General features: G+C 38.7%; 1 protein-coding gene and 1 non-coding gene across 2 annotated transcripts in view; one reads left to right on the top strand and one right to left on the bottom strand.

The window, feature by feature from the left end:
• The window catches only part of Oca2 (OCA2 melanosomal transmembrane protein), a 323,587-nt gene that overhangs the window by 189,498 nt on the left and 107,387 nt on the right, over positions 1-26,702 (bottom strand). Inside the window, exon 18 of the mRNA XM_055607524.1 lies at positions 15,506-15,633. Within this exon, the coding sequence (XP_055463499.1) occupies positions 15,506-15,633 (128 nt within the window). The remainder of the gene's footprint in view (positions 1-15,505; positions 15,634-26,702) is intronic.
• Positions 20,116-20,257, top strand: LOC129676989 (small nucleolar RNA SNORA48). Its single transcript, XR_008720150.1, has one exon. It is a non-coding gene; the product is annotated as a small nucleolar RNA SNORA48 (small nucleolar RNA).

Here is a 26,702-nt window from a genome sequence, read left to right as displayed (position 1 = left end):
CCTGTGAGACAGAACAGTGGCAAGCTGAGAAGGGAGAGGTCAGGCGTCCTGTGAACACAGCCCCAGGAACAGGCATATCACAAGGCTGCTGGGGACAGTAGACTCCAAGTCAGAGGCTTGGCATGAACTGGCAGGAAATGACCCAACCTAGCTTGGCAATTGGGCCCAAGCAAACTACAGGAAAGCTATCCAATCTTAGGCTAGGGTCTATACACCTTTCCTTGTGGGGAAAGGGGCAGGGACATGGACAAGTACATTGCAGCCTCTGATGTAATGATAACAGATACAGAAAGACACACACACACACACACACACACACACACACACACAGATCAAAATCAATCAACCAGGTGAAAAACATTTAAACTTATATTTTAATGCTAGAGATGAAAAAGGACACAAATTGCTTAAATTTGATCAAATAAAATTCTTAAAGACAGAACTAAATAAACTGAAAGGAACAAGCCATGTAAAGATGAAAAAGTTTAGATTAAAGTTAAATACAGAAAAACATTAACTTAAAAGGTGGCAAAAGAGAGAAAAAGAAATGTACATAGAAAGTAAACTTCCAAAGAAAGGAGATAAAAATAACAAGTAAAATTTTTTCAAGGGTATATAGATACAAATAAATAAACAAATAAGCAAGCTGAACATAAAGAGTCAAAATAAATAAATAAAATCGAGTTTAGATGCTAAATAAGTCCCCTTAGAGAGACTTCCACTAAAATAAATAAGTATTTTCCATATTAAAAAAAAATGGAAAACCCTGTAGAGGATATTTGGACCCCAAACAGTTTTGCTTTGACTGTCAATAAGAAATAATAATAATATGTTCAGTAATAAGCATACTTTTATATATCCTATTTAAGAAAGAACAGACGGAGAAAAAAAAGATTGAGAAATTAGATACTAGATTAGACATAAACAGGAGTTGATAGATTCTTTGATTCAAAATAGAAAACCTTCAGAGGAATCCGATCTGTAACTTACAATAACACCAAAACAAGTAGTCCCAGATGAGAGAAATTCACAATGGCTTGAGAAAGTGGAATGACAACCCATAGAGGTACAATATATCGAGTTAAAAATGCAGATTGTACTTATTGATGCTACCCTACAGCAATGTCATATACTAAGTTTTGCATTTCATTTTATAATGTTTAGGGAATTAAGATATATACACTGTTAATGCAGCATTCTATTGATGTATATTCAGAAGTGAGCCTATGCTTTGAATTCTGAAGAAGATGATCCTCTGATTGCACATTTATTTGAAGTTATGACTGTTATGGAAATACCTATACAAACTGATACTGACAATGTTCCAGCAAATGTCTCTGGTAAAATAAAACAGTTTTTTGCACAGTGTGGCATATAGCCTGTTACAAATATATCTTGCAGTCCTGAAGGACAAGCAATTATGAAGAGATCTGAAAGAAATTTAAAGGAGATGCTCATAGAACATAAGGGGGATAAAGACTATCCCATGGATAATTTAAATGCTGCTTTGTTGACTGCAAAATTTTAAAGGTCAATAATACAGTAGCACAGCTGTTAAAAAAGCACTGGAGTCTAAAGGACTGATAAATTATATACGCCTATTATTAAATAAGTCCTAATTCCAAAATGGAAAAAAGGAGGTATGTTGCATTGGGAAGGAGATTTCACATTTGTTCCAACGGGAAACGAAACATTATGTCTTCCATCCAAACTGTTGGAAATCAGATTTGACAAAGAGAGACCCCTGCACCCCTACCCTCGAAGATCTTGGTTACAGACAGGAAGAAGAAAATCAAAAGATCAAGACAGGTAATGTATATGCTGACCCTTCTACTTGAGAACAGCTTTGAGACTAGCTAAGACATGAATGTCTGTGCATAGCCAATAAATCTTGTTGGGTACAGGTTCCCAAGATTTATTATTACATGTCATCCTTTCGTACGGCATGAATGAAAATTTATATTACAGTTTGGTCCAAACTAACTTATAAAGGAAGATAGATGTCTTTTATTTCCTCAGAAAAAAAGCAGAAAATCAGTTTTAATTGATCTGTGCACACTGCATATTCCATACATATGTAATTACGGAACTGATACTTGTGAGAGCTTATATATTTACATAACAAAAGGACCAAACACCAAGAGAATGGAGAAGGCCTTGTCAAGATTCATCCTGGAAGATGCTGCATTGCTGACATGTTCATTCCAGCATCCTGCATAATCCAACCTCAGACTGCTTCATTTGTTGTTCCATCAAAGCTTGCATCCAGGACAACTTCAAAGAAAGCTGCTAATACCAGTTGTCCCAGATTTTCAGACCATTCTACTCAGGGCTTCATAAGCTTGCATTATCACATCATTAAGAGATTTGATAACAAATATTACAGCTGGCTTTCTTAAGACTTGACCATTGGCTTTGTTGGTCTTCTTGTGGAGCTAGTGAACCCTCTGGGTCCTTCTGTGCCCCCACTCTTCCATTAGATTCCCTGCACTCTACCCAAACTTTGGATGTGAGTCTCAGCATCTTTTTCAATCCCCTGCTGGGTGGAGTATTTCAGAGGAAATCTATGGTCAGTTCTCTCTCCTGTTCTCTCTCTTCAACCATTTCCAATGTCCGTTCTATTTGCCCTTCAGAATAAGAATGAGAAATCCTCCCTAGATTGATTTCCAAAGTGGTTGTACAAGTTTACATTCCCACCAGCAACGGAGGAGGGTTCCCCTTTCTCCACAACCTCTCCAGCATGTGTTCTCACTTGAGTTTTTGATCTTAGCCATTCTGATGGGTATAACGTGAAATCTCAGGGTCATTTTGATTTGCATTTCCCTGATGACTAAGGATGCTGAGCATTTCTTTAAGTGTTTCTCTGCCATTCGATATTCCTCTATTGAGAATTGTCTGTTTAGCTCAGTACACCATTTTTAATTGGATTGCTTGATTTGTTGCTGTTTAACTTCTTCAGCTCTTTGTATATACTGGATATTAGCCTTCTGTCAGATAAAGGGTTGGTGAAGATCCTTTCCCAATCTGTAGGGAGTTGTTTTGTTCTGGCAACAGTGTCCTTTGCTTTACAGAACCTTTTCAGTTTCATGAGGTTCCATTTATTGATTGTTGATCTTACAGCCTGTGCTGTTGGTGTTCTGTTCAGGAAGTTGTCTCCTGTGCCAATGAATTCAAGGCTCTTCCCCACTCTTTCTTCTAAGAGGTTTAGTGTGTCTGGTTTTATGTTGAGGTCTTTGATCCACTTGGACTTTAGTTTTGAGCAGGGTGATAAGTATAGATCTATTTGCATTTTTCTACATGTAGACATCCAGTTAGACAGGCACCATTTGTTGAAGATGCTGTCTTTTTTCCATTGTACGGTTTTGGCATCGTTGTCAAAACCACTTTGGAAAATAAACTGGCGCTTTCTGAGACAATTAGGAATAGTGCTACCTCAAGATCCAGCTATTCCACTCCTAGGCATATATCTAGAAGATGCTCAAGTACACAACAAGGACATTTGCTCAACCATGTTCGTAGCAGCTTTATTTGTAATAGCCAGAATCTGGAAACAACCCAGATGCCCCTCAGTTGAATAATGGATACAGAAATTGTGGTACATTTACACAATGGAATACTACTCAGCAATTAAAAACAAGGAAATCATGAAATTTACAGGCAAGTGGTGGGACCTAGAAAAGATCATCCTGAGTGAGGTATCCCAGAAGCAGAAAGACACACACAGTATATACTCACTTATAAGTGGATATTAGACATATAATATAGGATAATCATACTAAAATCTGTACATCTAAAGAAGCTAAGCAAGAAGGAGGACTCTGGGTAAGATGCTCAATCCTCAGTCAGAAATGCAAAGAAGATGGACATCAGAAGAGGAGAAAAACAGGAAACAGGACAGGAGCCTATCACAGAGGGCCTCTGAAAGACTCTACCTGCAGAGTATCAAACCAGATGCTGAGACTCATAGCCAAACTTTGGGCAGAGTGCAGGGAATCTTATGAAAAAAAGGGGAGATTGAAAGACCTGGAGGGGTCAGGAGCTCCACAAGGAGAGCAACAAAACCAAAAATCTGGACACATGGGTGTTTTCTGAGACTGATACTCCAACCAAGGACCATGTATGGAGATAAACCTAGAACCCCTGCATAGATGTAACCCATGGCAGCTCAGTATCCAACTGGGTTCACTAGTAATGGGAACAGGGACCGTCTCTGACATAAACTGATTGGCCTTCTCTTTGATCACCTCCCTCTAAGGGGGGTGCAGCCTTACAAGGTCACAGAGGAAGACAATGGAGCCACTCCTGATGAGACCTGATAGACTAGGATCAGATGGAAGGGGAAGAGGACCTCCCCTATCAGTGGACTAGGTGTGGGGCATGGGTGGAGAAGTGGGAGGGAGGGTGAGACTGGGAGAGGAAGAGGGAGGGAGCTACAGGTGGGATACAAAGGGAATAAACTGTAATTAATAAAAATAAAATATAATAATAAAAAAAGAATCCTCCCTAGGTTCCTCCTTGTTATTTAGCTTCTTTAGCCCTGTGGATTTTACTATGGTTATCCTGTATTATACAGCTAATGTCAGCTTCGAAGTGATTATATAACATGCCTGTCTTTCTGGTTCTGATTATCTCACTCAGGATGATCTTTTCTACTTCCATCCATTTGCCTACAAATTTCATGATTTCTTGTTTTGAATAGCTGAGCAGCATTCCACTGTGTAAATGTACCACAATTTCTTTATCCATTCTTCAGTTGAGGGACATCTAGGCTATTTCCAGATTCTGGAATAAAACTTCTATGAACATAGTTAAGGAAATGCCCTTGTTGTATGCTTGAGCATTTTTCAGGTATATGCCCAGGAGAGGTATAGAGGAGAGAGGTTCTTGAGTTAGCACTATTCTCAATTTTATGAAAAAAGTGCCAGATTAACTTCCACAGTGGTTGTACAAGTTTGCACCAATAATGGAGGAGTGTTTCTCTTTCTCTACATCCTCTCCAGCATGTGTTGCTATTTGAGTTTTTGATCTTAGCCATTCTGATGAGTGTGAGATGGAATCTCAGGGTTGTTTTGATTTGCATTTCCCTGATGACTAGTATGTTGAGCATTTTTTAAAGTGATTCTTGGACATTTAATATTCCTCTGTTGAGAAATCTCTGTTTAGCTCTCTACCTTATTTTTAATTGGATTATTTGGTTTGTTGGTTGCCTGAAGAGACTGATGCACCAACCAAGGACTATGCATGGAGAGGACCTAGAGCCCCAGCTTAGATGTAGCAGATAGGCAGCTCACTATCCATGTGGGTTCCCTAGTAAGGGGAACAGGAGCTGTCTTTGACATGGACTCTGTTGCCCACTCTTTGATCACTTTCCCCTTGATGGGGTTGACTTGCCAGGCCACAAAAGAAGAGGATGCAAGCAGTCCTGATGAGACTTGATAGGCTAGGGCAAGATGATAGAACAAGAGTGTTCCCCATTTCTGTGGACTAGGGGAGGGGATACAGGGTAGAGTGAGGGAGGATGGAACCAAAAGATTAGGGAAAGGGCTACAATCAGGATAAAACTTGAATAAATTATAAAAAATAGAATTTAAAATCCTCAAATGAAAGGCTTGACCATTTTTTCAATTTCCTTTTGGCCCCCCAAAAAGAATACTATGCCCCAAAATCAGCAGGAAGAAATTTTAAGAGAACATCACTACATTTCTGAAAAGACAAGGTAGAAGGTTTTGATTGTCCTGTTGGGAGGTAGATTTTTATGGTTGAGAGGGGTTGGTTACAGATTATTAACTAGTCTTGATCAGAAAAAAAAAAAGGTATAAAAACTTAGACTCAGGGATTTCTCTCTCTTATTTTCTTTTCTCTATTCTTTCTTTCATAGGTAAGAAGAAAGGGACTGAGAAGAAAAAGGGGGAATATAGGAACATCAAATAGGAATAATAGGGGAAAAGGGTAGATTATTGAATCTGCTCTTCAACTATAGAACTATTGTTATTCTCAAATATTTTGATACACTTGTATAAAGTATTGTACATTGATATAAAATTCAGGTTATTTTTGCTTACATTAGAATAGATTTTTATATGTTGATACAAATTTAAGATTTACGTTGATATATATTATTACATACTGATACAAATTTAAAGTTTTTTTTGATACACATAATGTGTATATGTTTCATTTATTGTATAAGGTATTAGAACTATACAACTCATTTAAATATGCAATGTTTAGTCTCAGTCCTTTTAAAAGCTGTTATTACAAACTATTTAGGGTAGTTAAAATGCAAGTTAATAGTTAATAATCAAATTCATGGTTGTGTTAGATGGTTTACTATAGAAATACATATCTTAGGTTGAAGAGATAGTAAATAGTAAATAGCTAGAAACATGCAATGTTTGCCTATCCAGATGATAGATAGATAGATAAACAGACAAATAGATAGATAGGTAGGTAGATAGATATTTTTCAAAAACCTCAGAGACTTACAGAATATGGTCTTTAAAGACATTTTTATTAATTTAAAGCTTTTTGACATTGAGACATATCAGTTCCTGGCAGCCCACCTACCTCCCATTTGACTTGGAAGAAAGTGTTAAGCATTGAAGAACTTCCATTAGGAGATGGTTTCAAATGTGGCCAGCTAGCTACTGATAAAGAAAATGGCCTTGCTTCAACAACAGACAAAATTCTGTCCAAAATGTGCAATATTGGGACACAAAGTCAACTGCCAAGCTCTGCCAAGATAGGGTAAGTAAGTCCTTTATAATTCCATCATCACAAATATGTCTGTCAGATATTCTGGGCCAGAAGAACATCGTGAAATGTGCACGCAAATAGATGGAACTAGAAAATATCATACCAAGCGAAGTAGCCCAGACCCAGAAAGACACTTATGGTATGTACTCACTTATAAGTGGATATTAGCCATAAAGAACAGAATAACCATGCTACATAGACCGAAAAAAATATATAAGTGACAAGGAAGCCCAAAGGAGAATGGCTGAATCAAGCTCAGAAGGGAAAATAAAATAGACATCTGAAAAGTAGATGGAGGGAGGGAACTGGATGGGAGATGGAGTGGGCAAGGGAAAGGGGATATGGATCATCTGTGGGAGAGGGAGTAGAGGACTGGGAGAGAGAACAAAAGTCAGTGGGAGACATCTCTGGGATGGAGAGGCTCCTGGTAGTTTATGGTGTCACCCTATCTGGGACTCCTAGCAGGAGGAAATATGGAGCGTAAAGTTGCCACCTCCTATCGCCAGGTGGGACTTCCAGTGGAGGAAGGGGGACACCAACCCACCCATAAAACCTTTGACCCAAAATTTGTCCTGACTTCAAGAAATGTAGGGATAAAGATGGAACAGAGATTGAGGAAATGGCCAACCAACGACTGGTCCAATTTGAGACCCACCCCATGGGAGAGAGAAAACCCCTGACACTATTAATGATACACTGTTATGCTTCTAGACAGTAACCTAGCATAACTGTCTTCTGAGAGGCTCCATCCAGCAGCTGATGGAAATAGATGCAGAGACCCACAGCCAAATACTAGGTGGAGCTCAGGGAGTCTTGTGGAAGAATAAAAGGAATGACTGAGAGAGCCAGAAGGGTCAAGGACACTACAAGAAGACCTACAGAGTAAACTAACCTGGGCCCATGGAGGCTCACAGAGACTGAACCATCAAAGAAAGATCGGGCATTGGCTGGACATAAGCTTCCCTACACACATGTAACAAATGTGCAGCTTGGTCATCATGTGGGTTCCCTAACAATTGGCATAGGGGCTGTCTCTGACTCTGTTGCCTGACTTTGGATCTATTTCCCTTATCTAGGCTGAAGGGGAGGGGAAGAAGCAGAAGGGATGGGGTGGTGAGACTGTGAGGAAAGGAAGGGGAGGCTGTGGTCAGGATGTAAAGTGATTAAATAAATTAATAAAAAATAGTAAAGCCAATTTTAATATTTTATTTAGTCTATTAAAATATTACTGCTTCAATATGTGAACAAGATAAAAAATTTTGTGACTTCATTTAGAAAAAAAAGAATTCAAGAAACTAGATATCAACAAACCAAATAATCCAATTTAAAAATGGGGTACAGATCTAAACAGAGGAATCTCAAATGACTGAGAAATACTTAATGTTCAATATATTCAGTCATCAGGGAAACACAAATAAAAAAGAGTTTGAGATTCTATCTTACACCTGTCAGAATGGCTAAGATAAAAAACACAAATGACAGCTCATGCTGGTGAGGATGTAGAGTAAGGGACTACTCCTCCATTGCTGGTGGGAATGCAAACTTGCACAGCCACTATGGAAATAAAAATGGAGGTTCTTTAGAAAATTTGGAATCAATCTACCTCAAGACCCAGCTATACCACTCTTGGGCATATGCCCAAACAACATGCCATTCTACAGGCATATTTGCTTAACAATGTTCATAGCAGCTTTATTAATAATAGCCAGAAACTGGAAAAAACTTATATGCCCCTCAACTGATGAATGGATGAAGAAAATGTTCATTTACACAATGGTGTATTACTCAGCTGTTAAAAAGAGTGGCGTCATGAAACTTGCAAATGAAAATTAAAAAATCACACTGAGTGAAGTAACTTAGACACAGAAAGACAAAGATAGTATGTCCTCACTTACAGATAAACGTTAGCTGTTCTTGTGGGATTCCTAACAGCAGAATTGTGTGGAACCTGTCTCTACTCTTTTGCTTGCTCTTGAGACCCTTTTCCTCCTACTGGATCACCTTATTTAACTTTGATATGAGGCGTTGTGCCTGGTTTTATTACAGTTTGTTATGCTATCTTCGTTTGATATCCCTGAAAGGCTTGTTCTTGTTTTCTTTGTTTTTTTTTTTTTTTGAAGGTAAACAAAGGAGTGGATCTATGGGGAGAGGAGGACTGGAAATAGAGATAGCAAAAACAGTGGTCAAGATATAATATATGCAAAGAATAAAAATTTAAAGTAAAAATATTTCAACTTATCCATATTTGTAAAGGAAATGAATGTATAATTAAAAGATCCTAATAACTCCACTAGAAAACTCTTAGATTTAATCAACACTTCTAGCAAAGTAGCAGAACATAAAATAAACATGCAAAATTAGTAGTGTCTCTATTTATCAAAACAAACTTGTAGAAAGAGAAATCAGAAAAAAAAAACACTTCAATGTATCTTTAAAAAGAAAATCTGCCAAGAAGGTGAAAAATATCTTCAATGAAAATTTTAAGACAGAATCTAATGTGTATGTTTAACCATGGCTGTGAGATGAATATGGCCAAAAATAATAATGAATGCAACCTAACACAAATTATTTTAAACATTATGAAGTGTTTGGTTGGTTGGTTTGTAACTTTATTGTTCAGTTCTTGAATGTATACCTTGTGAATGATGTCATGTTCCAATGTTATAAGCTTAAGCACAACTGCCAGAAGATGAAAAAAAAAACTTTTATGTTTATACACTAGCAGGTTTGATGTTGAAAAAATGGTTATATAATTAAAAGTAATCTACAGGTTCAATACACTCCCCATCAAAATACTAACAACAGAATATTTTTAAAATCTTAAAAATTTACACATGGAAGCACAAAAGACTCTACACAGCCAAAGCATGACAAAACAAGAACTGGGCTGGAGGCATCATAATATTTTATCTCAAATTGTATTATTACAGAACTATAAAAACAAAAAAAAATGTGTTTTACTGGCATGAAACAAACATGTAGACCACTGGAATAAAACAGTGTGCTCAGAAAGGAACTCACACAACTAAAGCATCCTAACAAAGGTGGCAAAAACTAAATAGAGGGGAAAAAAAACAGCCTCTTCAGCAAATACTATGAGGAACATTAAATATCTACATGGAGAAGAAGGAAATGAAAGCTCTGCTTCTCGTCCTGTACAAAAATCAATTCAGAATGACTCCAAACCCTTTATGAAAGACTCAAAAATCTGAAATTGATGAAAGGAATATAAATAAAATATTTCAAGGTACAGGCACAAGCAACTTTTCAAAACGGTTTCCAATAGATTAAAAAATAACCCCAAGAATTGAAAAAATAAGGATTATATAAAATTAAAAGGCTTCTACACAGCAAAATCATGATCACCAAAGTGAAGAGACAGTATGCATGATGAGGAAAAAAATTTGCTAACTACACATGAGACAGGCAGTTAATATCTGTAATATACAAACAGCTTCAAATATTAAAAATGAAAATATTCATTGTCCACTCAACAAATAATCCAGTAAACTGAAAAGGCAGTTTAAAGAAGAATTACAAATGAGTAATAAATACCTAAAAAATGTTTAGAATACTTAGCATCAGAACAATAAAAATAAAACTTTTTCGGGATTCTATATGACCACAATCAGAATTGCCATCATCCAGGAAAAAAAATATGACAACAAATGCATGGGTCCAGGGGGAAGGGAAGACTTATTCATCACTGGTAGAAATGTAAACAGTAAAACAACTATGGAAATCAGCTGGGATTTTTTTTGAAAAAGCTAAAACTAGTTCGACCACATAATTCAGTTCTACCATTCTTGGTTATGTACCCAAAGAATTCTATATCTTACTACGAAGATATTGATGCTCTGCTCATAAAAGCTAGGAAGCAAAAACAGTCTAGATATCCATCAACTGAAAAATAAAGAATACAAATGGACTATTACTCAGCTATTAGGAAAAAATTAAATGAAACTAAAAGGTAAATGGATGAAGACAGTCATTCTGAATGAGGTAACTGAGATTCAGACAAAAGTCAAATGTTTTCTCTCAATTGTACATGTTAGTTTTGAATTTTTAGATGTATGTGTTTTATTTGGAATGCCCACATAGGTAAGGAAATTACTAAAGGCCCACAGGGGAGAGTGTTCAGGGGGAGTAGATAGAATGCACTGACACAATGGGTTAAAAAAGATTTAAAGAATAGGAAGGTTTAGATTGTGATATGGGAGGGAAAGCAGAGTAGGAGAGGAAAACTGGGAGGGATTAAAAAAAAACAAAGACTTTTCAAAAACTCATATTACTACTTAGAGGCTTCATAAAATGCAGCCACTCCTGATGAGATCTGATAGACTAAGATCAGAAGGAAGGAGAGGAGGACCTCCCCTATCAGTGGACTTGGGGAGGGGCATGCATGAAGAAAGGGGTAGGAGGGTGGGATCGGGAGGGGAAGAGGGAGGGGCTTATGGGGGGATACAAAGTGAATAAAGTGTAATTAATAAAAAAAATGCCAATGAAGCAAGAGAACATAAAAAAAACAACAACAAGGAAATCATGGAATTTGCAAGCAAATGGTGGGAAGTAGAAAAGATCATTCAGAGTGAGGTATCCCAGAAGAAGAAAGACACACATGGTATATACTCACTTATAAGTAGATATTAGACATATAATATAGAATAATCATATTAAAAATCTGTGCACCTACAGAAGTTAAGAAAGAAGGAGGACCCTAGGCAAGATGCTCAGTCCTCATTCAGAAAAGCAGATGGGATCATCAGAAGAGGGAGAAAACAGGGAACAGGACAGGAGCCTACCACAGAGGGCCTCTGTAAGACTCTACACAGCAGGGTATTAAAGCAGATGCTGAGACTCATATCCAAACTTTGGGCAGAGTGCAGGGAATCTTATGAAAGAAGGGTAAAATAGAAAGACCTGGATGGGTCTGGAGCTCCACAAGGAGAACATCAGAACCAAAAAAATCTGGGCCTAGGGGTCTTTTCTGAGACTGATACTCCAATCAGGGACCATTCATGGAGATAAACTTGAACCCCTGCACAGCTGTAGCCAGTGACATCTCAGTCTCCAAATGGGTTCCCTAGTAAGGGGAACAGGGACTGACTCTAACATGAACTCAGTGGCTGGCTCTTTGATCACCTCCCCCTGAGGTGGGTGGCAGCCTTACCAGGCCAAAGATGAAGACTATGAAAGACCTGATAGGCTCTGGTCAGATGGAAGGGAAAAAAGACCTCCCCTATCAGTGGACTGGAGGAGGGAGATGGGAGAAGATGAGGGAAGGAGGGAGGAATTGGGAGGGGACAAAGGTGGGGGCTACAGCTGGGATACAAAGTGAAGAAATTTTAATGAATAAAAATTATATTAAAGAAAAAATAAAAAATGATTGGAATAAAAAGAAGATGGAGACGGGCATTGAATAAGATAAGAATACCATGTTTCTAAGAAGATAAAACAATTATAAATACACAGAGAGCAGAGTAGCAGCAAACTATATACAACAAACATTACATCTGAAAGAGATAAACTTTTATACAATAATAGGGGGCGGCAATGTATCATTTTTAACAATAAACACCATTGAACAGGAAAAAAAAACCCAAAGACTTTTCAAAAACTCATATTACTACTTAGAGGCTTCCTAAAATACATTTATACACACACATAGCAAGAGCCAAAATGAAGTTTTACTACAATGAATCAACAATGTGCCTGTCAGACACCAGAAGTTAGTAAATAATATACCCAGTACCAGGAATGGGTTTCTTTTTGGGAGTTGTTGGCCAGAGAGGTATCAAAGAACCCTAGACATTACAGGCTATTGCCAATGCTCCTGGTTACCCACCAGAACACAACAGTAAGATCCTGTTGCTGAAGACACCACATAGTTGAGTCATAGTACATGCAAGAATCAAACTGGAATTGGCCTGGAAGTTTCATCAGTAATGAATAGCTTTCATAGTGCTAGAAGATGCTAAGCATGCAACCAGAAGATAAAAGTAATAATCCTACCAAAATGTGAACCCTATGAGCTACAGTAATCACCACCCTGGTAAGACATGCTCCCTAACACAATAGTAGCATGGATATTATGGGTGTAAGCAACCACTTTCTGATTGGATTTAAGTTAAACTCCACAAGATGAAACCCATAACTGGCACCATATCGGGCCAAAAGCTTGTGGCTAGACAGGCCATAGACCATAGGTGTTGTGGATATAAACATGTTTTTGTTTTGGTCCAGGTGTGGGATGTGGGGCTGATTCAGATGGTCCACAGCAGCAGTCTATTTGCCTCATGCAAGCTCTGAGAGGAGCTCTTCTCAAACTGCAGATAGTTTAAATCTGAAGATTCTGGAGAGAGAATAAATGTCAGAGCCCAGAGAGTGTAGAGCTCCGAGAAAGAACAAGGCTACTCCTGCTTCCCTTTTGCTGCCCCTGGTTGCTGTTGTGAGACAAGAAGTTGGAGATCTCCTGAAACAAGGATTAGACTGACTCCAAGGAACCTGCTGACCCTAACCAGCAGGAAACAGCTAAGAGAACTGCATCCCCTCTCCCACTAACCCTTTGTTTCCCCTACCTGGTATTGGGGTGTTAGAAGGGATTGGGTGGAGTAGGGAGAAAAGATAAAAGAAATGTAAATAAGAGTTTTAAAATTTAATGCTTACACATAGGCCATAACTTACTATTATTATTCTGTACATTTTACATGATATTAAACTGACTCCTGGATCATATCATTATACCCATAGATCAATGTATCTCTGAACTCTTATCAGAGAAGCCTCTCTCTTCAGTAGATGTGATTAACAGAGAGACTCACAACTGGCCAACATGCAGAGAATAAGAGACTTAAGAATGTCCATCCCCAAATGTCCATCCCTAAAGAAACACGTATACTGCACCCCTCCTCCCAAGGTTCAAGACCCACTGAAGAGGGAACAGAAAGAGTATAAGAACAATGTGTGCTGGATAAGGCAAAGAAATTCACATATTAACTCACAGCAGTTGTGACACCATGCTCAAGGTCTGTGCAAGCCCAAGCCAGATTAAATACCAGTTTGCTGAGGAGTTATTAAAATTGTTATCTACTAAAGTGGAATATGTCAGTTTTCTCTAAGAATGTATCCCCCAGTAAGTCAACCATGCACCAGTAAAAATTGAAGAATATTTGGGTAGCACAAATTAGCCTTGATAAGGAAGTAAAGCAGACACAAAAAAATGATAGGGAAGTGTGTGTAAAACAATATGAGATTATATTGGCAGGAAAACAGATGGACGTGGAGACCATTATGTAATCAATATAAGCCAAGCCCAGAAAGGCAAGTACTTCATGTTTTGTCTCATCTGTAGATTTAATTGTACATGTATATGTATGTAGAGAGTCATGAATGAAGATAAGGGACCCATGAGTGAGAGTAGAAAGAGATCTGCAGGAAGTCAGGAAGGGTGGAAAGAGGCTAGTAGAATAATGGGAAATCAAAGCAACAAGGCGGACTATTTGGGAGGTGGAAAGGGACCAGTGAGAGTGGAGCAAAGAGAGTGGATGGGTGTGGCAGAGGGGGATAAAGAAGAAGGATGACAATTGCCATAATAAAACCCATTTCTTTGTATGCTAACTTTAAAATTAATTTTTAGAAATTATAAACATACTTCAAAGAGTCAAATATGCCATTACTTAGAAATTTGGGAAATGTTATTCCTTAAAAATTGAAATCGTCAAAGAGCCTGCCATTGAGTTCCTGTCAGAGATAGTCCCTCTTCCCCTTACTATGGGAAACCAGTTGGTTATTGAGCTCCCCACCCCCCAAGGGAGGAGCAGTTCTGCTAGGCCATAGAGGAGGACTTCGCAGCCAGCCCTGAAGATACCTGATAAAACAGGGCCAGATGAAAGGGGAGGAGGTCCTCCCCAGTCTGTGGACTTGGAAAGGGGCCAGGAGAAGCTGAGGGAGGGAAGGTGGGGTTAGGAGGAAATAAGGGAGCAGAATACAGCTGGGATACAGAGTTAATAAAATGTAACTAATAATAACAAACAATGAAAAAAGGACCCACCAAAAAAAAAAGCAAAATAGCAAAGTGCGTTTTAAATTTTAGCTTACTTACTTTCTGTTAGTAACACACCTGAATTAAATTTCAGTGTATACCAAAAAAAAAAAAATTGAAATCGTAATATAGATTAAACATGAGGGATACAATGAACCAGTGTTTGGGCAGGGACCCTTTGGTGAATAGTAATTTTGTTAGTTATTTTTCTTCCCTCTGTTTGAGGAAGGCACACATTTATAAACAATGTCTCAATGTTAAAATACATATTGTGAATAATTTTTAATAACAGTCACAATCAAAACAATATATAGCATCAAATATTCTCTGATACAGCTTTTCCCTGACTATACAGCAGTAATTACCCAATATTGTGTAGCTTAGGTCAATTCCTTGTGCCCTATGAACTTGCAAGCCATTTTTCTCCAGATTTAATTTTGAGCAAATTCTATACTTTATTAAAAAATTAAATTGAAACAAATTCATATGAAACAAAAACAATTCAAGAAAAAGAAAAAAATAGCAACCTAATAAACATTTTTATAAGAAACATTTAATATCTGAGACAAAAAAAAAATCAGTGGTCACCTTAGCATTAAACACCATTGTTTTCCATGTAGTGAATATGTAGAAAGATCTGTAGCCTTAGGCTTCACTCTGTAAACAGAATATGAAATCTAAAATCAAGTAAAAGTTTCAGAGCCTTACCTCCATCAGCACAAAGAGAGCCGCAAAGAAGAGGAGAGTTGCCCATTCTACTCTGTGTAGAATGATCTCAAAGTCGTGAATATCAGCTAAAATTAGCAGCCAGATGGCACCCAGAATAGCAATCCATCCTGTAAAATGGGGAAAATTCAGCCCATAAAACATCCACTGCTAACACACCAGTTGATGTTTTATCATCTTAATGGTTTACTTTTTCACCGAAAACAACTGCTGTACTGCAAACTATGTACATTTAAAAGTATAATTTCTAGTTTGGCTTATGTATACATTCATGAATCAACACTGCAATCAAGATAATAGGCATATTCATCATCCCCAGGACTCATGCCCATTCATGCTCTGCTCCCCCTTTCATATCTTTCTGTCACTGTGCACACACACACACACTCCAAATAAAACATCCTTCTTTTTTCTCTATAGATCAATTTACATTCTCGGTATTCTGTATGAATGAAAATTTGTCTTCTCCTCTCTCTCTTCCTCCCTCCTTCCTCTCAATGTTTCAAATCAAACTCTGAACCTCACAAATGTTATACAATGCTCTGCCTCTGAGATATGCTCTGACCCTCACATTCCTAATTGATCTAACGGCACATATTTTTACCTGATTACTTCTCAGTGGACAGAAAAGCAGCACTGAATACAATTACTTTAAGGTTCTTTTCCTTAATAATGTGAATCAAATGTCATTGTTTTTCACCAGTCAATGGGTATGCCAATAACTGGCTATTCCATGATATTCATCCATCATCCCATTAAGGACATCTCAATGGCTTCTAGTGTTCGGCTATTACAAATAAATATGCTAGGAATATTCACAGAATGATAACTACAGTGACCTCCCTCCATGTGATCAGAGCCTTGAAATAGGGTACCAAATCAGCGTGGACCTGAGAAACGTACCCAGCTGCCTTTAGAGGTCACATAGTCATTAGGACTGTCTCTCACTCCTCACATTCCCTAGTTGTCAAAGAAGATACATGCTGACCAACATCTGGGCAGGTTCTAGTCACTTCTGGTGGCTGAGCACTGTGGCACAGCAGCTCATAAGTCATATCACATAAGGCCACTGGAAATAGTTCAGAGCCTGCTTTGTGTGATAGCTCATCAGTGTATTATCACAACTTCTCACCCCTGTTGTTCTCCTCCCCACTAGATTTCTCAGTCCCATGGACTTAGATGAAGCAACAAGATCAACCTCCTCCTTCAGTGAGCTGTGAACAAACAAGATCCACATTTCTAATGAGCACTTAAGGTAAATTCCAGCTTGATCCACAATTTCGTCTATCCAAGGCGACTTAACAAGTATAAGAAAAACCTTTTTTAATATTAATTACAGTTTATTCACTTTGTATCCCAGCTGTAGCTTCCTCCCTCATTCTCTCCCAACTGTACCCTCCCTACCTCATCTCCTCCCATGCCCCTCTCCAAGTCCACTGATAGGGGAGGTTCTCCTCCTCTTCCATCTGACCCTGGCCTATCAGGTCTCATCAAAACTGGCTGTATTGTCCTCTGCTGTGGCCTGGTAAGGCTGCTCCCCACTCAGGGGGAGGTGACCAAAGAGCAGGCCAATCAGTTCATGTCAGAGACAGTCCCTGTTCATATTACTAGGGAACCCACTTGGATACTGAGCTGCCATAAGCCACATCTGAGCAGGGGTTCTAGGTTATCTCCATGAACATTCCTTGGTTGGAGTATCAGTCTCAGAAAAGACCACTGTGTCCAGATTTTTGGTATTGTTGCTCTCCTTGTGGAGCTCCTGTCCCCTCCAGGTCTTTCTATCTCTCTCTTCTTTCATAAGATTCCCTGCACTGACAGTCAAATCAGATGCTGAGCCTGATGGCCAACTTATCGGGCAGAGTGAATGGAATTTTATGTAAGAAGTGGGAAATAGTAAGAGCTGGAAAGGACGGGAACTCCACAAGGAGAGCAACAGAACAAGAAAATTTGAACACAGGGAACTTCCCAGAGACTCATACTCCAACCAAGGACTATTCATGGAGATAACCTAGAACCCTGACAATGCAGCCACTTCTGATGAGATCTGATAGACTAAGATCAGAAAGAAGGAGAGGAGGACCTCCCCTATCAGTGGACTTGGGGAGGGGCATGCATGCAGAAAGGGGGGGGAGGGTGGGACTGGGAGGGGAGGAGGGAGGGGCTTATGGGGAGATACAAAATGAATAAAGTGTAATTAATAAAAGTTAAATAAAAAATTTAAAAAAAGAGATAAAAAAAAGATTCCCTGCACTCTGCCCAAAGTTTGGCTATGAGTCTCAGCATCTACTTTGACACACTGCTGGGTAGAGTCTTTCAGAGGACCTCTGTGGTAGGCTCCTGTACTGTTTCCTGTTTTTTTCCCTCTTTCAACGTCTGTCCAGTTTGCCTTTCTGAGTGAGGATTGATCATCTTACTCAGGGTCCTCCTCCTTTAGGTGTACAGATTTTAGTATGTTTATCCTATATTATATATATATATATATATATAATATCCACTTATAAGTGAGTATGTACCGTGTATGCTTCTGGGATACCTCACTCAGGATGATCTTTTCTAGAGCTGAGTAGTATTCAATTGTGTAAATGTACCACAACTTCTGCATCCATTCCTCATTTGAGGAACATCTGGGTTGTTTCCAGGTTCTGGCTATTAGGAATAAAGCTATTATGAATATGGTTGAGCAAATGCTCTTGTTGTGTACTTAGGCATCTTTTAGATATATGCCTAGGAGTGGTGTAGCTGGATATTGAGGAAACACTATCACTAATTGTCTGAGAAAGCACCAGATTGATTTCTAAAGTGGTTGTACAAGTTTACCTTCCTACCAACAACGGAGGAGGGTTCCCCTTTCTCCACATCCTCTTCAGCATGTACTGTCACTTGAGTTTTTGATCTTAGCCATTCTTATGGATATAAGGTCGTTTTGATTTGCATTTCCTGATGACTAAGGATTTTGAGCATTTCTTTAAGTGTTTCTCTGCCATTCGATATTCCTCTACAGAGAAGTCTCTGTTTAGCTCTGTACCCCATTTTTAATTGGATTACTTGATTTGTTGCTGTTTAAATTCTTGAATTCTTTATATATTCTTAATATAAGCCTCTGTCAGATATAGGGTTGGTAAAGTTCCTTTCCCAGTCTGTAGGCTGTCATTTCGTTTTGATGACAGTGTCCTCTGCTTTCCAGAAGCCTTTCAGTTTCATGAGGTCCCATTTATTGATTGTTGACCTTAGAACGTGTGCTGTAGATGATATGAAAGTATTACATGAGCGACCACAAAAATTCAACAAGAGAACTCCTTCAGCTGATAAACACCTTCAGCAAAGTGTTGAATACAAAATCAACTGGATACAAAATCAACTCAAAAAAAAAAAAAATCAGAAGCCCTCCTGTATATCCAAGACAAAAGGGTCAAGAAAGAAATTAGGGAAACACCACCCTTCACAATAGCCACTAATAACATAAAGTACCTTGGTGTGACTCTAACCAAGCAAGGTAAAGACATGTTTGAAAAAAACTTCAAGTCTCTGAAGAAAGAAATTAAAGAAGATATTAGAAGCTGGAAAGATCTCTCGTGCTCATGGATCAGTAGGATGAACATAGTGAAAATGGCCATCCTGCCAAAAGCAATCTACAGATTCAATGCAATTCCCATCAAATTACCAACACAATTCTTTACAGACCTTGAAAGAAAAATTCTCAACTTTATATGGAATAACAAAAAACCCAGGATAGCCAGAATTCTGTACTACTCAAGCTGTACTACAGAGCAATAGTAATAAAAACTGCATGGTATTGGCATAGAAACAAAATGGTGGATCAATGGAACCAAATCGAAGGCCCAGAAATAAATCCACCCACCTATAGATACTTGGTTTTTTACAAAGCAGCCAAAACCATAGAATGGAAAAAAGACAGCATTTTAACAAATGGTGCTGGTCTAACTGGTTGTCTATATGCAGAAAAATGCAAATAGATGCATATTTATCACCATGTACAAAAATGAAGTCCCAGTGGATCAAGGACCTCAACACAAAACCAGATACACTAAATCTGTTAGAAGAAAAAGTAAGGAAGAGCCTTGAACTCATTGGCACAGGAGACAACTTCCTGAACAGAACACCAACAGCACAGGCTCTAAGATCAACAATCAATAAATGGGACCTCATGAAACTGAAAACTTTCTGTAAAACAAAGGACACTGTCATTAGAACAAAATGACTGCCTACAGACTGGGAAAGGATTTTGTGTGATTTTAAACAGTAGTGGTTTTGTATAGGAAAGTATAACCAACTAAACTGATTGATATGTTTCCTCGATAGTCTTAGTTCACTTTCTGTTGTGGTGATAAACACTATGACCAAAAGCTTTATAGCTTACAGTCCAGTGAATAGAGAAGTCAGGGTAGGAGCTCAAGGCTGGAAGAGGGAGAAGGACAGAAAGACTATTTGAAAAAAAAATGAACAAAACTTCCCAAATATGATTTAAAAATTTAATTTCAGCACCTGAGAAAATCAATTAAGTCCAATACAGACAGAGTCAGAGAGAACCACATTCAGCTGCATCCTAGTAAAAATGCTGAAAGAGCCCACCTTACCCCAGGAATGGGCAAAGAGACAAATTGTTGGTGCTGGTGTTCTTATATCAGTCAGGAGCAAACAGATGGCAGTCTCTTGTTCATCCTAGCTTGATGACTGGCTTCGTGGCTAAAGCTGTTTTATGCCTAGGACTCAAAAGTCAAATGAAATCCAGGCAGCACAGCGCAGGAAGAGGAAGAGAAACAGATACCTGAGGACTAAAGACCTGTCTTCCAGTGCATGGCTCAGGCCGGCCATAGACACTTACTTGCTGCCACACCACACAACACAGACAGAGGATGTCATATGGCCAGCCTGCAGCACGAGCCATAACAACCTATGAGTGTGTGGTGGTCAGGTGGGAGAGAAAGAGAAGTGGAGCAGCAGAAGCATTATGAAGAGAGATGAAACTGGAGACACAAGGGTGGAGAGGAGTGGCCTGTTGTGAGTGGCCAGCCCTGCCACCTGGGGCCATGGTGAGGTTCCCAACCATAGCTGCCACTGAGGGCAATGTCTTAAGCTTTGTTGTACACAGAGGATTGAGTTCTTTATTACCAGGAAACATTTTTCCAAATTGTGTTGTATTTAAATATGCCAGAAATAAACTACCTAGTGTGCGACTCTCGAAATTTGAACCAACACCAGCTACTGAGTCATGTTGAACCAGAATTCCTTTTTGCCTCACATGAACCAACATTCTGCTGGCCATGATCTTTGACCATGATCAGAGACCCTTTGTGGTGGTATGAATAGGTATACCCCCACAGAGTCATGTGTGAGTACTCAGCCCATAGGAAGTGGCACTATTAGGAGGTACAGCCTTTTTGGAGTAGGTGTGGATCGAGATGTAGAACTGGGGCTGGAGAGATAGCTCAGCAGTTAAGAGCACTGCCTGTTCTTCCAGAGGTCCTGAGTTCAATATCCAGGCACAACATGGTGGGTCACAACCTTCTATATTGGAATCTGATGCCCTCTTCTGGCATGCAAGTGTACATACAGATACAGCACTCATACACATAAAATAAATAAATAAATCTTTGTCTACAAATTAAGTCCAGGACAGCCAGGGCTATACAGAGATACCCTGTCTCAAAAAAATGTAGAACTCTCAGCTTTACTCCTTCTCCAGCACCATGTCTGTCCAGATGCTGCCATGCTTTCCACCATCATGATAATGCACTAAACATATGAAAAACTATGAGCCAGCTCTAATTAAATATTTTCCTTTATAAGAGTTACCATGTTTGTGGTGTCTCTTTACAGCAGTGGAAACCCTAACTAAGACACCCCTCACAAAAATTAATAGTGAAGTACAGATTAGATTCTGTCATCACAGTAATTACATTAAATATAAAAATACTAAGCATTCCAAGCAAAAGGCAGATATTAGCACATGAATGATTCAAATATATGCTGTACTCAGGTAAGTGGGAAATAAAATGAATAAAAAGACATACAGAATAAACCACAATTGAAGTAAAATCCATAAGCCATATATGATCCCACACATCTATAATCCTAGCAGCTAAGAGGCTGAGGTAGGAGGATTATGAGTTCAAAACCAGCCTGGAGTTCACAGTGTATTTGAGACCAGGCTGGGTACCTTAGCAATTTGTCTCTAAAACCCAAGGGCTAGAGATGCATCTCAGTAACAGAGCACTTACTTAGCATGTACTATTCAAGGACTCAATTCTCAATGACATAAAACTAAATGTAGATTAGTAAAATTAAGTAAGTAAATGAAATTGGATTGGCTGTGTTAGTGCCAGCTAACAAAGACTTCAAAATAAAAGAGACTGGTGCTGAAGAGTGTGGTATACACTTGCAAAGAAGAAAATCCACCAAGAAAATACTAGAAGTTCATTATAATGGTGACCTTGCTGGAGGAAGTGTGTCACTATAGGGATGAGCTTTGAGTTCTCTTATGCTTAAACTGTCTGCCACATGTCCCTAACATGTCTCTGACAACAAAGTTTTTAAATACATACAACATAAGATACCAGAATTGAATAGATAAGTCAGTGGTATTTGGAAACATCAATACTTTCATCTCAGTAATGCCAAAATATTAACAAGGACAGAGATACCTTGAATCAGAAAATGAGAAAACTACTAGGCATCTGTACACTTCTCCACATGAGTCAAATATAAAATTTCTCACACACATATGAAAAATTATTTAATACATATTATTCTATAAACAAACACCAATAAACATATGAGCACTTAAATCATGCTAAGTTAGATATCTAAATTGCAATGAAACTCAGAAATCACTGATGAAAGAAAATTTGGAAATTATACAAATGTGTATAAATGAAGCACCATGCTCCATAAATTCTTAAAATCTTATAATAGAATTTTAAAAAAAATAAAAAATAAAATTTAAAATGCCTTAAAATAACGGAACTGGAAACAAATTAGAGCAATATTGTTGAGAACAGATAAGGCAATGATCACATAATGCAGCCTGCTTCAAAAGATCTCAGTGCCATCACTCGAACTTTGTTGTTAAGACACTAAGAGCAGGGCATTGTGAACCCAAAATAAGCATAAGAAAGAAAATGCTAAAGGTTATATTGGACAGAAATGAAACAGAAAACACGCAAAACAGTAGACACAGTCAATGAAACAAAAATTGGCTCTTATAAAAGATCAACAAAATTGACAAATATGTAGCTAAATTATTATGGTTTGAATGCAAAATATCAGCCATAGACTCACATGTTGAAAACATGGTCCCCAGTTGCTGATGCTGTTTAGGGAGGTTGTAGAGCCATTTGACTGTGGAGCCTGTCTAACATGGGCCTTTCAGTCATGGGGAAACTCCACTTCTAAGCTAAGCTCTCTCCTTCATTGTCCACTGAGATATGAACAAGGCACGCTTTAAAGGTAGAGGGGAAAAAACTGGGACACCAACTCAGCTACAAAACCTTGACCCAACAATTTGTCCTGGCCATAAGATGTGCTCGGGTAACAGCGGCACAGAAGTTGTGGGAGTGCCCAACCAATACGGTCTAACTTGAGACCCATGCCACAAAAGAGAGCCCAAGGCTGACAATGAATGCATGACCAGGAATCGAATCTGGATAGCCCAGAGATATAGGATAGAACCAAACACAATTGGCAAAGAAAATAGCCAATGGAATTATTCCTAATTCCTATATTTTACTGTACTCATAGACTGGAGCCTAGCATAACTGGCATCAGAGAGGCATCACCCAGCAATTGATAGGAGCAGATGTAGAGACCCACAGTAAAACATTAGGCAAAGCTTAGGAAACCCAGTAGAAAAGAGGGAAGAAGGATTGTAGAAGCCAGAGTAGCTGAGGACACAACAAGAACATGGTCCACAAAATCAACTAAGCAGAACTTATTTAAAAAAAAAAAAAGCCAGCCTCCCAGGATAGCAACTGAACATGGCATAACAAATTACAATAAGACTAGGAACATACCCTCATATCAAGGCTGGATAAGACGACCCAGTAGCAGGAATGGGTCCCAAAAGCAGGCAGAATCAAAGACAACCCCCACTCCTACTGTTAGGAGTCCCACAAGAACACCAAGCTATACAATCATAACATATATGCAAAGGATCTTTGTCAGGCCCACATAGGTTCCATGATTGTCCCTCATGGGATGGTAGAGAGAGAAGAGGGAGGGGAAACTGCTGTTGGCATATAATAGATGAGAGAAGAAGAAATTTAAAAGAAGAAAAAATAAATAAAGTTTCCCACCGCCACGGACAATGCCAATAGTTGTCATGCCTCTCTCCAACATGGGACTGTGGCCTTCTAGTGTGACTCAAAATAAGTCTCTCATCCATTAAATTGCTGTTGTCAGATATCTGTAACAGGGATGAGAAAAGTAACTAATGCATAAATTGGCCATGAAATGTAGATTAACCTATCAAATAACTATGAATTTCATGTTAACCCACATGAAATGCAGATTGACCTACTCAGATAAACAACTGAAATTTTAGTTCTGTTAGCCCACATAAAACAACAAAATTACTAAAACATAAAAAAACAGTGATACTGTTCCAAGAAGAAATAAAAACTTTAATAAAGTTATATCACATAAAGACAGTGTTCATAATTACAGTGTTTCTTATAGAAAAAAAAAAACACACACATCTGTTTTCTTGCAATAAACAAAGGCAATGCACTGATGACCAAAATTGAAGAGCTAAAAGTCTAGAACTAAAAAAGACAGGAATACATTTCATGACCTTTGCACAGGCAAAAGACAGCTACATGTAACACCAACGTCACAGAATTCAAAAGAGGTAAAGTGGGCTTCCCCAAAATTGAAAAATTTTGTACTTCAAGAGTGACATTGTTGGCAAAGCAATATTTGGGAGACTTAGACAGGAGAATGAAACGTTCAAATCTATTAATGGACTGTAGTGAGTTTAAGGCCAGCCTAGGAAATTTGGTAAGCAACTCTCTCAAAATTATAATTTTAAATGGAGAAGCTGGGGTTCCCTGGTAGAAAACTTGCCTAGCATCTGTAAGGTCCTAGGTTCAATCCCAAGTACTGTAATAGCAGCATGAGGAGGAAGATGAAGTGGAGGAGAAGAAAAAAACAGGAGGAATGGAAGTCAGCTAGAGGTGAGTTAAAGCCCAGAGGAGGATGTACTTAGGCTATGTGCAAACATGCCATCTTAATTAAGAATCTAAAGCAGCCAAAAGTTCTTGTGTCCCCTGGGAATGGTAGAGTCAGTCTCTTGAGGATACCAAAAGATGACTGTACTGACCAGACACCAGAGGGGCTAATAAATGAATTAGAAGGTTTGGAGAATGTCTGTCTATCAATAAGGACCTTCTTCCTCTAAAACTTATGCCTTCAACAAGCACAGCTATGTGGTATCATGTGGGCCTGTCCTCCTGGGTGGCATTTACAGTGTTAGGGAAGTAATGCTGCCTGTACCAATCAGACACTTCATCTGGGAATCTGAAGCTCAAAGCAGTTTTTTCTCTGTGTATGACTAAAGCAGATACCATAAAGTGATTGAGGAGTCACCAGGAAGTGTGTTGTGGGGGAGGAGGGTATGACAGCTGAGGGACAAGCAGGTTTGGCCATGTGTACCCCTCCAAGCCTGTCCTCATCTGACCTCTGCTGGCAGCCCATAAATCATTCCCACACTCCTCTCTGTTACTTAAGACAAATCAAATAGATTGCTTTACTTGTCATTAAAAGTACTCCCTCAAGGACAAACAATAAACTGCTCCAAAGCAGATGATGAAAGACACCAAGAGACAACTCCTGTGAATCAGATTAGCCCTAAGAGCCTAGCCCTGCCTGGTTCAGGTGAGGCTCTGGGGTATTCATGCTGTGGGGATGCAAAACTAACAGTCTCTTTGAAAAACACAAGCGATTTCTCTTAATATGTGTATCGCCTATGCACATATCACTAACGGGCTCACCTCTAGATAACTAGCCAAGACTGAAAGTTTAAATTCACACAGATCCTTACGTTTGTTACTATTCGGGCCAGCTCTATTCCCAGGTGCTTAAAATGGGCTAACTCCCAACAATGACACACAAACCTGGTACCTTCACACCCATGGAATGTCACTCAGAAACAAAGGAACAAACTTTTGATACAATTTGAAATGGAAATACCTGCAGCAGTTAGTGTTGGTGAAGAGAAAGCTCAGCTCAGAGACTGCATATAATCTGATTCCGCATAACAAGACATTCTGAAAAATGATGGCCTGATAATGATGGAAACTGACCTGCTATTGATGGGAAGGGTAAACAGCCACAAAGAAGAACTTGTGTGATTATACTCTGATTTTATTGGTAGTTACATAAATCTCCATAGGTATAAAAATAAATAAAATTTCACAAGAAAAAGTCAATTTTGTTCTCCAATAACTTAAGAACTAAGAATACCAAGTCAATGCTGTGCTTAGCTTCCTGTTCTTCAAAGAGGAAATGTGTCAGATGATGTCAGATTTTGTTTCATGAGACACATTTCACAACATTATTTTGTGTTACACGAGAATATGTGTTTTATGTCACATTACAGTGACATAGCACATAATGGATGCTCTATATTTGAGGCTTTCGTGGTTTGTTACATGAAATGTTCATGTATCATGACACCACTTTGTATTACATGACATTACACTACACGATAGCATGATAATATATAATGCTACTTTATATTATTTGACATTGGGGTTGCCCTATACATCGTGCGCTGACTAGTTTTTATGTCAACTTGAGACAAGCTAGCATGATGATTGATGTGGGTGGGACCATCCCACACTGGGTGGTGCCAACTTTGAGTAAGTAATCATGGATGGTATAAGAATTCAGGCTGAAGATGCTGAGACTCAGCCAAACTTTGGGCAGAATGCAGGGAATCTTATGAAAGAAGGGGGAGATAGACCTGGAAGGGACAGAAGCTCCACAACGAGAACAATAGAACCAAAATATTTGGGCACAGGGGTCTTTTCTGAGACTGATACTCCAACCAAGGACCATGCATAGAGATAAGCTAGAACCCCTGCACAGATGCAGCCCATGGCAGTTCACTCTCCAAGTGGTTTCCCTAGTAAGGGGAACAGGGGCTATCTCTGACATGAAC

The sequence above is a fragment of the Psammomys obesus genome, unplaced genomic scaffold (genome assembly GCF_907164565.1).
Source record: "Psammomys obesus unplaced genomic scaffold, mPsaObe1.curated_primary_1811, whole genome shotgun sequence".
NCBI lineage: Eukaryota > Metazoa > Chordata > Mammalia > Rodentia > Muridae > Psammomys > Psammomys obesus.
This window is presented reverse-complemented; position numbering and strand designations above follow the sequence as displayed.